Below are 12,249 nucleotides of genomic sequence, written 5' to 3' on the forward strand. Positions count from 1 at the left end.
TTCAGCACAATTATTTATGAAAATTAATCAAATCATTACAGGTAATTTAAATGTCAAGTAGCAATGAACCAAATAGAAACATTAGGTTTTACTCTGTAATATCAACTGCTATTCTGTTTCATAATGCAGTTTTTTGTGTAACAGTAAACTTGCTAAGACGTGGTAATAATATTCTCACTAAATAATCTTCTGTAAGACTAGTAAAGTTTTCAGCTAAGACTGGTAAAAACCTGTCCCCTGCACATACACAATAAATGAGTACACCAGTACTTGAGTTTTATGGATAAATTAGAAAAAAAAATCCAACAAACACATTGTATTGTGTTTAACTAGGGAAAGCTGACTTACTTGTGTTGACAAGTGGGCAATGTTCACAGGGAACTCCCCAAGCTTTGCCCAGGGAGCAGCAACAGGAGGCCTTGGAAACACCCACTCCAATCTCATTGCTGCAGAAGGTGCCACCGTTATCTCCACGAGTTTTGATGTCCAGGTAACAGTTGCCAGACCGTGTGTCTGTTCAGAATGCACATAATGACAAAACATCTTATGAGAGAGGAAAACACAAGACATCATCTCAAGATGAGAGACACATCCAGGTGGTTCCCAATTCTTGTAGCACACCCAAAGGAAGTAACTTGTGCTGTCCAAGAGGGCCCAACTTCTCTCACTTACAAGGACAGTGGCATCCCATCTCTTGGCTTTGCTGGACTTTGCACAAAGTAGGAAATTTATTCAGTACAACCAAGGACAGTACAGCCAGGCCTTTTCTCATTTTGATTCACCTTTTCACCTGCATTTGTACATCCCTCGAGTTCCAGAAACCCACTGCATTCCCCTCTCCTTGAGGTTAACAAGCATGAAAGCATCTACTAAATGTTAGTAATTTCAAATACACCTGAATGTAAAGAGCAGCCCTACAATTTCTTAAACAAACAAAAGCTAAACAATTTCAGAGGATTACAAAGCAGTCGGCTCCTAATACAAGAACATTTCCATCAACAATGAAGCTGCACCCTGACAAGCTGCACTCCAAGAGTATGAATGGCTTTATGCTGCAGCTCCATTCGCCTGCCATCTTGGGGACAGATGGGTGTGGGTGCCATCTTGGGGACAGCTGGATGTTAACTGGATGTTAAACTTGTTGAAATTGAAAATTATCTCATGCCTGCTGTAAATTGTGGACAGCTGTAAGAACCCCCAGAAGGTTGGCTCTGGCAGTTGGGCACTGCTGGCATGCTGCATCACTACACTCCCAGTACATAATTACAACTTCTAAGCCAGTGGCAGTGTGGTGGGAGTTGGGGAATCCTGTTTCAGCCCTGTTCCGTGACTTGGGACTTTAGTCCTAAGCAGTTAGTGTTGCACTCTGAGCAGCTTCATTAACAAATAACATGAGGAGTGGTTTCTTACCTACGCATCCAACTCGGGTGGGATTGAGCTCAAAATCTGGAGGGCACTCACAGGTGTAACTACCAGCAGTATTAACACATGTGCCACTAATGCAGGTTGTGGGGTCTGCACATTCATTAACATCTGCAAGAAAAAACAGCACATGGTAAGTGTGCACTTGAGAACAGTGCAAACCATCAATGTATTGGGTAACACAGCCTGACCACCAGAAACCCAAATTAATTAGGAGATACTGATCTCCAGAAACTTCTGAAAAATATGCATTTTTGAAGAACATTAGTCAGAGATAAATTTATCATTTCATGAGGTGAAAGGGGGGACATTTTTTCTGCAAAGTCAGTCTATGAGCTAAAACACACATAAAGCACTAAAATAATACTTAAGCAAAATCAAACACAACAAGGTTACAGTTCACCATCCAGTACTGTGATGGAAACTACAAAGCACAGCACATCTTAGACTGGGAGATATGAACAGACAGAAGGGTTACCTCTGCTCTGTTTATCCCCTTTTTTTCTTAAGCCATTGGTTTACCAAAAGCTGACAAAGAAGGGGAAAGAGAAGTTTAGAAAAGGAGATGAGTATTATATATAATTATATATATTATATATTATACTGTACGTACAGTAGGGAAGTTTATCTGTTCCTTTATCCAGTGTGAATTTTATAGCTTTGCAAAAGGATTTCCTAAGGACCTGACCATGACACTAACAGAAAATTCAAAAGCATGTTGTTCTAAATTATCTTTACCTGTGCAGTTACCACCACTTCTGTCCAACTCATAGCCCACTTCACACTCACATCGGAAAAGTCCAGGGAGATTGTGACATGTACCATAGACACAGATGTTAGGAAGTGAGCACTCATCAATATCTGATGGAGGAACAGGAGGGGAAAAACATGAGGTTTCCTTATATTTTTAAGATACAGTAAGAGAACTGCAAAATGGTTCAGAAAACATGGATCTGAAGCCAACTGCTCCTGCACACAATGTAAAACCAGAAAAAAGCTATACACAACATTTATGTTTGGAGCCTAAGGAACCTATTCCATAACCTTTTTAGGGACAAAAGGCTCTTCCCAATGCCATTGGGAGCCATGCCAGAAAAAAATCTGATCTTATGAGTGGGCTAATCTGACAAGTACAAAAATTAAACATGACAGAAGATATGATTTAGACAATGAAGTTCTTTCTAAATCACCAGTCTTCTGCAGAAAGCTGGACATCAGCAAAGGTAAAGCTTGAGCCCAAAGGTGAACTTGACACTCATCTTCACATTTCTGCATTTAACAGATCTGAAGTCTGGCATTTAGAGCTCGCTATTGTGCATTTTGTCCACATGAGTGCATTTAATTCAGTATTTACTGAAAGCTGTATGCACTGCACCAAAAAAACAATCAATCTGATACAACAAAAAAAGGACCTTAAAATACTACATGTAGTGTACTCATCTGAGACACCGAGAAAAGTCTGCTTTAGCAACAGGAGCTAGGCTCCATGTAAGCTATTTAAAGTCAGCTAAAAGGTTTGAAAGTAAATTGTTCCATGAAACATTACAGAACGTAATATTGTTTTAGTTTAAAGAAAAATTCACTCAGATTATTTCTCTTGTAGATTACTAAAAAAAATACACAGAACACTTTTCAGGGGAAAATTCCTATTTATAGTTACATACTTATGAACTCCATCAAGTACCAGTTACCATGAGTAATTACTATGTCAAATGATATGGCTGCTTCTTCTTGACTGACTTATCTGATTAGCACTGTACCAACTGAGGATTTCAAAGGTTTTAATAAAACCTATGACTTGAATTTTGCTGGTAACAGTTTTATTATTTGGCTTTTGTGAAACTTTGCATATGCAAAGCTCCTATGAGAGAGTTGTAAACAGTTAACTGACAACTCATTTTCAAAACTGAACAAATACTCAAGGGATATTTTGTGGTCATATTAAGTTTCCTGCAAGGCTTCAGACTGATTCTGCACTTCACAGAAGCCCTCAAAACATATTCAACTGTATTAGCTACCTTATACGTGTTTTTCCACCTCATATACACCAGGGCAAAGTAACACATTTTTTCTGTTCAACTTAGGACTAAAAACAAGAGCTAAGTACAAACTGACCAAGATTAAATGGCAGCTGGCAGTGCCACGTGGATCATTAATCAGACCCACAAATAATAGTCATAAGATAGGCTCCAAAAAGCTCTTCTTTCTATATACAATAGGTAGATGAACATCTAGAGTCTCATAATAAAACTGAAAAAAAGCAATTATTCAAAATGTTCATGTAGTTCTCAATATAACCCCTAATGCAACCAATTGTAAAATTTCTCATATATAAAACATTACTAAGGCAGAATTTGTTGAGTGCTGCTTTAAGCTTACAGAGTATTACCTTCACATGCTTTCCCATCTGGACTTGGCAAAAATCCCATATCACATTCACAGCGATATCCTCCAGGGGCATTGAGGCACTGCCCATTTTCACAGAGATTTAAGTTTTCTGAGCATTCATCAAGGTCTGTAAATGGAAGAGAAATTGCAGGCTTATGGTAAACATGGTTTCTCACCAACATTTGTTTCAGCTGAAGCATTCAGTGTTCCAAGATTTTTAATGACTATAGTAGCTCTGAACACTTGCAAAAGAAACTGCAGTCTAGTTATGGGCAGAGGCAACATACAACAGTTTGGTGTGTTTGCTACAAGCTGAAAATACAGCTTCTAATCAAAAGGCAAATCAGGGGTACAGACTCCTGAAGTCACTACAGTTAATAACAACTGGAGGCAGTACACAGGGTCAAATTTAGACTCAGAATGAGCACATTAATTTTATTATAGTTATTGTTTCTAATACAGCAAAGCCTACGGGCAGCAATAGAAGATGAGGTTTCAGAAGCAGCAACTTTCATGAGTATAAATTACAGCACTCCATCCTGACACCATCTTTCAGGATGATGCAGTGAAGAGGGCAAAGAGCATACACTCATTTCTGGAAAAAACAGATGGTTTTAGCCAATTTTATGAAGAAATTTTTATGTATGTACCCTATTATTTAAATACTAATGTGGGCAGCCAATGGACTGGATCTCATATCAGCCAAATAATATCATCAAGCATTGCTTTAGTAAGTTTTCCATCCACTCCAGCTAACAAGAAAAGCTAACAACTAACAATGAAAACTTGCACTTTACCAAGTGAAACAAGTGACTGCTTCAGGTTAAGTATAATACACAGTATTTCTCTCAAGTTACAGCAACTTAGGTGAAGAGAAAGGAAGATAACATATTAGAAAATAATTTCAAATTTTTAGGGTACTTTAGTGTATGAAATCATAGACCAGTTGAGGTTGCAAGGAACACTGGAAGTCATCCAATGCCTTCCTGTGAAAGTTTACCTGTACAAGTGAAGCCATCCCCAGTATAACCTTCCTTACACAGGCAGCGGTAAGAGCCCATTGTATTCTTGCAGTCAGCATGTGGGCTGCACATGTGGGTTCCATTGGAGCACTCATCCAGATCTTAAAAATTATAAATAAAAAAAGAGAAACAGTGACATTAGTTAAAAAAAAACCCAACACATCATGAATACCAACTTTAAATACTGTATGGCACACAAAAGCTCTACTTTAAATAATCTTCCATAATGAAATCCATACATATGTGGGGTCATCTGACTGGAAAGTAGGCACAGCTTATTCACAGCCCAACAAAGAAGCCTGACAAGTTAACTGTGAATGAGGAAGCTCTTTCAAGGGCACTCTTGAAACTAAGACCTGTATCCTGTTTTCACCAGCTGGCTTACGACTGCCTCCCACCAGCTTCCCTCAAGGACACAGCATCTCTCTCCACGATCCAGTCAGTTTTCACCACATCACAAGCCTAACATGAGATAAAGCTGATTTTGTCTCTACCATGGTGGGGAATTCATCCTCCAAGAGATCATGTCAAATCAACCTAACAGTCTAGTATTGTTTTTTTTCAGAATTGCTGAGACCCAGTTTTGGTTTGACCTTACAAACAAATACAAAGGCATAAGACCCTCACCTGTGCACTTGATACCATCTCCAATCCAGCCAGGGCTGCAGCTGCATTTGAAACTTCCTGCTGTGTTTGTACATATGGCATGTCTATCACAGTTATGGGCTCCAATTTCACACTCATTGATATCTGCAAAACCACAGAGATGTTTGAAGAGCTCATAGATCAGACTGGAATTTCTGAAGACAGACAACGTGAACATGAAAACAAGTCTGCATTTCTTTATAACATGACATTTAAAAGTGAAGCAGAAAAGAAATGAAATCACAGAAAAGGAGAGCAAAGAAGTACGTAGCATATTTCAAACGTGCTGCTCTACTACTTGTTTTTCTGATAGACATAAGATGGTACTTCTGCAGTTCACTCACAAGCTGATGGACACAAATATCATCATGCATGCAGCTTATTAAGAACTCAGGAAACCTAACACAGTGGAAATAAAAAGTCACTGGAGATGCCAGGCTGCAAGTAATCTAATCTTCAACACATGCATTTGTGCCAGCACATTCTATTTCAGTACTTGCTATTTTCACCTTATTTTCATTCTTGGGCATTCTCTGGGAATGTCAAAACATATAGACAGAGAAAAACAAACTGAACTCCATTCTTCCTTGTCATAAAACAATATTAATGCTCCATATAAGTACATGAAGAATGTATTAAGTCAAAGGGAAAGTTTTTAGAAATTACTACTGGTAACTAAAACACAACTAGCCAGATTTTTTTTTACACATCTGAGCTAAGGATTTTACAGTGCTTTCTGTAATTCTCTTTTAACTGTGCTTTCCTTCTATGCAGGATGTAAATTACCTAGAGCACACATCAAACCAGTTAATATTTATATCCATTTTTTAGCCCTTCCAGGTGCCTTTGGTGTTGCAGTTAGACAAATCATCTCATTCTGTACAGTAGATGATGGGAGAGGAAAACATGCTCCCAAACTCTGCATGATTACACACACAAAAAGCTCCAGCTCAGACTCCTCTCAAGATGATTAAGACATCAACCATGTGAGAACTTCTGGGGTTCTGACCCTGAAATCCACAGACCTCAGCTTCTCTACCACTGTATCTAAAACCAATTAGCTCTTTAAAGAGGGTAAGAGAGCAGAGCCATTGGGGAAAGTGTCCAGGTACCACCTTAATAATGTTCTTTGTAACCCTTTCTTAGGTTTTTCAAGCCATTCATCTTTTAACAAAAGGTTCTGTAGCCTTTCAGAAAGGCTACACATGACTCTGAGAAGCAGAAAACATGCATCTGTGGTCCTACAACAGAATGCTCAAATCCAGAAATTACCTAAGGAAGCTGTTGGTTCAGTTTTTTGTTGTTTTGTTTTGTTGGCTTTGTGCTTGCATTTCTTTTAAGTCTGCATAGTACAATGACATCCAATCTTACTTCTCTGGGTTTCTTTCTAAACGAGACATTTCTCTGAATCAAAAGCCAGACATGCAGTGATGTGAATGCTGCAGTCTAGATCTAAATCTGGCAGCTGGAATCTCCCATTAATGATTGTTGACTGCACCAACAAGCCTGAAAACACGCAAGTGGACACTTACTTTTAGAACTCAAAAAAAAGGGTCAGGAGCAGATAATCTCAGAGCATATTTGCCTTAAGCATGTGCAGAAACTCGTAAGAAGATAACATCACCCTAAACAGGAAGCTGGTGTCTGTCAAAAATCTTGAGGGTGGTCAGAAAAAAACCTCATTTTGGCTTGGACTGAAGGGAAAGACTAGAAGGAATTTCAAAAGGTCAGCTACAGAACACATTTACATAGAAAAGCTAAGGCAAACACTCCATATTTAAACCTTAAAATTATTATAACCCCCAAACTGTTAAACCACTACTAACATTAATATTGCACTGTATTTGACTATTTGATGCCTTGGAACATACAATCACATGCTTCCTTAAATCCTGCAGAGCATAACAAAACAACACAAGAAACATCATCAGTGGAGAGATTTCTGCCAAGAATTTTTTTAACCACTAGCAAACACAAACAGAAACTTGCATGCAACAGCTACACCACAATGAAGTCATGCTAAGACTCAAATTTAAGGCCAGCTAGAAAAAAATTGAAAAACAAATTTTCTATAGTACATAAAGTGACCATGGACTCCATCCCACCTCACACTGCCCCAGTAACACTTTGCACCTGGATGCCCTATTAACACCTCTCAGTGGAAGAGTAACACCTTCACACTGGTGCCCTTTCACTGGACAATTGTTCCCCCACAAGCTGTTTGACTCTGACATTAAAAATAAGCTTGGAATGTTCTGTGGGAGGGAAGCTGTGAGCACAACTCTGTACACAAACACGGGTATTCAAAATGGGATCAACTTTCTCAGAGATCACCCACTGAAAATGCCACTCCACTTGCTTTGAACAAAATCCTGAAATACTTTTCATCTTTTTTTCCAGATAAATATTTAATGGATTTCAATGCTTTTTGCCTGGGTAAAGATCAAATAGGAATTGTAAAATATATTTTTAATACCACATACCTTTACAGGGACATAGCAGGGCTTATTTCGTTGATGTATGGAAAAGTTTTCAGATACTTATGTCAGCTGAGGCATATAAAATACCATCAGTGGCTTTGTTCCAGATTTCACTTATTTTCAAAGCTATCTGCATTTAATTCAGATGTTGCTTTGCTACAATCCTTATCCTCTCCTTTCATTGCATAGCTAAGGTATAGCCTAAATTTATTGCATTGCAATTATTTCCATGGCAAAAGTGATCTTAGACCAAACACAGTCCTGTGTAAATGGGGTAGTGAAATCAATGGAATTTATGCCTGCTTATACTGGAGCTTAATATGGATTTATATTGCCGTAAGTACTGAATTATGGCTTCACAGAATGAAACAAAAAGGAGAATTGAGCTCTTTAGGGAAAGAATTAACTCAACATAAATATCTTTTATAAGAGCAAGAGTCTAGATTGTGCTGTCCGCATGACAGTACAAACAGTACTACACTCTTCAAATACTCCAAGTATTTGATGTAATTGTTTGAAGAGAAAGGCATTACTCAGTCTGAGTAAAGGTATCATGACCCAAAGAACACACAGGAGGACACTGCTCAAGTCAGGGTTTCACACAATGATGGCCTATTCCCATTGACTTCAGGGGGATTTTCACTGAAGAAGGAGTGAGTCATTGATTTATATCAACCTTCTCCTGCCTCCAGTATGAGGCCATGACAAGCCAAGGAAAATAAAGACATTCCAGTCCCAGACTGACACTGCATCCTCAGCCGGTCCCGTTCTGCTGCACACATGTTCTCAGCTTTGTAATTGCACAACTCACATTAATACTAAGGGAGTTGTCTGCCTACAACAGATGAGAATATGCATGATAAATAATATGCAGATCTGACATCATAACGATCCCAAGCACTCTGGGGGGAAAAAATTTCAGTCACTCTATTTTGTTGGCTCCTTCAGTTTTCTTCTCTAGACAAATATTTTTTCTCTCAAACCTCTGGCAATTAACAAAGTGTTAGTCCCATGAATCACAGAGGCACAAATTTTCAGGGCACTGGATGTGCAGCAAAAATATACATCATGCATACCTGTCATGTTGGCAATATGTGTACAAATGTGGCAATCAAAGGAAAGAAATGGCTGGCCAGTATCTGCACAGTGCATCTCTATGCAGCCTGGAGGTGGATCATTAAACTCAGCCAGGGACAAGCATAGGGATAGGTCACTGTATTCTCACTTATACTCTGGAAAGACCCAAGTAATTCCTCCTCATTTGAGCAGAATGATGGTGAACACTAACCCACGAAAATTCACACCTCCATCAAAGGGCACGGAAACCTCAAGGTACTCTCGTGTACCATTTATGGTTTTGTGCACTATTTATGTTTTCTGCTATGTTTCACTGGGGCTTCTACAGACTATGAGGATTCTTAGCAAAGTGTGGATTTAATTCAGCCTCCATCTATAAATCAGTTATGCAAATCCCTTGAGCATTTTCTGACTTTTTAATTTTTTTGGCACTCTCTGCGTATCTGTACATTTTACTGCACTGACGTTTCACTGGTATTTCAAGCCTGGGCTTCATTCCCACAGGGCCAGTCGTCTGGTGGAAGTCACAAGGCATTCCTACTCCTGGGCTGCTGCCCATGTAATCAGGTGGGTAAAAGGGAAGGTATTTAAGAGTGAGAAAACTGTGAATTTCAACTTAATGCTCACCCGAGTAGAAAAATACATGGAAAAATTATCCTGTTCTGAGAGCTATACCTGAAAACTGTGGAATCACTCTTGGATTTTATTCAGCACTGTAAGCACCTCCTGAAGTTTCACATGTAGCAGTTCAGTTCTTGCCTGCTATCCTTACCTCATCAGCCCGGGGCACAGCATGTTATTTTCTGGACAGATGCCTACTCACAATACACTCCTTCTGTCATACCCCCAGCATCTTAACACCATTATCTTCTGGTATTTAGCCTGACACAGCCAGCTCCCAGATTTATAAGGGGACATGGATTTGTTCCACTGACACCAGAACTTTCTTGTATCATCAAGACAGAAACACAATGTATTTATTATCAATGGTCAGAAGCCAAAGGCAGGGGAGAGAAGCAAGCAAATTGCACAAATCACAAAACATTATGGACCTATTTCTGAGGGCAAACGACAGCCTCTGCCTCTTCCTTTCACCATATCAAGTGTCCTTTTCTTTCTAGCTGTGCTGTTGTTGGCTGTGCGAGTGGGCAGTGTGCACTTGCTCCTCCTTCAGCCACTATCATTATCACTACTGAACAACACAGGTAATCTTCAAGACCAAACTCTTTAACCTTACACCCCCCCAAAAAAGGCCACAGCTCAACACCTTCCACTAAACAGCACCAACATGACCCTTGCAGAGTCAGAGTCTGGTTTCAGGCCTCCAGCTCCCTGAGCCCTGTGGAGAAATCCAGCTGGCTGGATTTAAATCACATATATTTTTGATCTGATGACCATCTGGGGCAACTTCTGCCCTCAAACTCACCTCGTTCTGTTTGACTTTGTGAAAAGCACCCTGAGCCTGTGTAAGAAATACTCCACCAGGAGCTGACAGGAGGTCTGCACGCACAGCACTAACTGGAAAGGAGTTAGGGAGAGATGGGAGAGAGGCAGAGAATATTTTTCCTCTGTAAAAATATCAGGGCAAGTAAATCTAAGGCTTTACATCAACAGTGAAATATTGCAAATGTACAGGCAATTCTCCAGAGTGGTGATGAATCACAAAGTACAAATGCAAGTGCCAATACAGGATTTCATCTCTGCACAAGTACATGTAAACTTTATTGACAGGAAAAGCAGAGACAAGATACTTGTCATAAAGCTGGGCAATCTGGAACTGGAATAGGGGAAAACTTTGCAAGCTTCTCTCTAGTGGCTTCATACTCTTGCCTGCCTACAAAAACATAAAATGAACTGCTCTAAGTCAGCCTTGCCACAGTTTGGCTTGTGAATGGAAATTAAAGCATTTGTAGCACTTTGGCTAGGAAACCTGCAACTACAGTGGATAACTTTGCATTAAAAAAAATTATATATTTCTTACTAAATTCTCTCCTCATTCTTACCGAGAACGAAGGAGGAGGGGAACTAACATCTGTATGAGATGGGATTGTAAGGCAATGGGTGGATTCTGAATACTCTAAAATGATTGGGGAAGAAAAAAAACATGTTTATTTGTTAAAATGGAAATAATCAGTAATGACAAGGGAGCTGAAATATTTAGACAAAACTGTAATGGAACCCAGAGGACATTATTTAGTTGTTCTCGTGAAACAGAGAACCTCCCATGTGAAGTGTTGAACACATTTTTGTGATTTTTTTTTTTCCTGAAAACTGTAGATGCTTTTGACCTGTCTGTAAGATAAGAATTGAATCCTGGGGTCAAGGTGCTTTTGGCAAGGTACCCCCAGAAAAAGTCTTGAAGGATGCTCTCACGGGCTGCCATACACGAGCCTGGGAAGTTCAGCTCTGCTCTGCTGTAATACTGTGCAAGCATGAGGTGGGGAATTCAAAGGTCTACACCAGATACAGATACCAGTACATCAGATTTTTTAAAAAACAGAATGTGAGAATCTGCACACTTTAGTCACAATGGGACCTATATCCACACAGGTTTTTTTAGCACAAAAAAACCCCCCTAAAAAGTCCCTGCTTTGCTTCCTCCCATTTCTTATTTAAGTCCAAATCATTTGGTGTTTTATTTTAAATATGGTCCCACCTCAGCTGTATCAGCATAACTGATACTTCACCTGACCTCTTTCAAATTACCAAACCCCTCTATAACTACATCTGTTGCAATTAAGGTGTCTGATGGTTTTCCTGGTAAGTGGCATTCACCCCAGGATATCAGCATGTAGCTAAAAGCAGCAGATGATGGGCTGAAGGAAAGATAAAGATGTGCAAAGTGATGGGGAGAGCCCACATGGCAGACAGCATCTCCACACAGGGCTGAGCTTGACTGGGACCAGGAGGGAAGGATTTTTCTGCTTCTCCACTAACAAAGCAGTAATGCTTGGGACATCTGCCACTATCTTGTGTCACATGATGCCAAAATGGTGGCAATTTCCAGGCACTTCCCCAGAAGCTACACCTCATATTCCTCCCCTGCCTCCATGACCTTTCGCTGTCTTTTTCTTTCTGCTGGCTGCTTCATCTTCCCTGACAGCTCCTGACCATCACCCACTACATGGGCAGTGATACTGCACCATGTGTAACTGATCAGCAGCAGGGTTTGCAGGTCTAGAGTACTGGAGATCTTCATATAATTTAGTACAGAA

The 12,249-nt window shown here is 39.7% G+C and overlaps 1 protein-coding gene across 3 annotated transcripts in view; it reads right to left on the reverse strand.

The window, feature by feature from the left end:
- Nucleotides 1-12,249, reverse strand: part of FBN1 (fibrillin 1) — a 141,507-nt gene that overhangs the window by 30,636 nt on the left and 98,622 nt on the right. For all 3 annotated transcript variants that reach the window (XM_071755237.1, XM_071755236.1, XM_071755238.1), the window contains exons 33-38: nucleotides 5,460-5,582; nucleotides 4,811-4,933; nucleotides 3,812-3,937; nucleotides 2,161-2,283; nucleotides 1,411-1,533; nucleotides 349-513 (exon numbers count right to left, since the gene is read on the reverse strand). In XM_071755237.1, coding sequence (XP_071611338.1) covers nucleotides 349-513; nucleotides 1,411-1,533; nucleotides 2,161-2,283; nucleotides 3,812-3,937; nucleotides 4,811-4,933; nucleotides 5,460-5,582 — 783 coding nt within the window. The remainder of the gene's footprint in view (nucleotides 1-348; nucleotides 514-1,410; nucleotides 1,534-2,160; nucleotides 2,284-3,811; nucleotides 3,938-4,810; nucleotides 4,934-5,459; nucleotides 5,583-12,249) is intronic.

This window comes from Heliangelus exortis, chromosome 11 (assembly GCF_036169615.1).
Source record: "Heliangelus exortis chromosome 11, bHelExo1.hap1, whole genome shotgun sequence".
Taxonomy (NCBI): Eukaryota; Metazoa; Chordata; class Aves; order Apodiformes; family Trochilidae; genus Heliangelus; species Heliangelus exortis.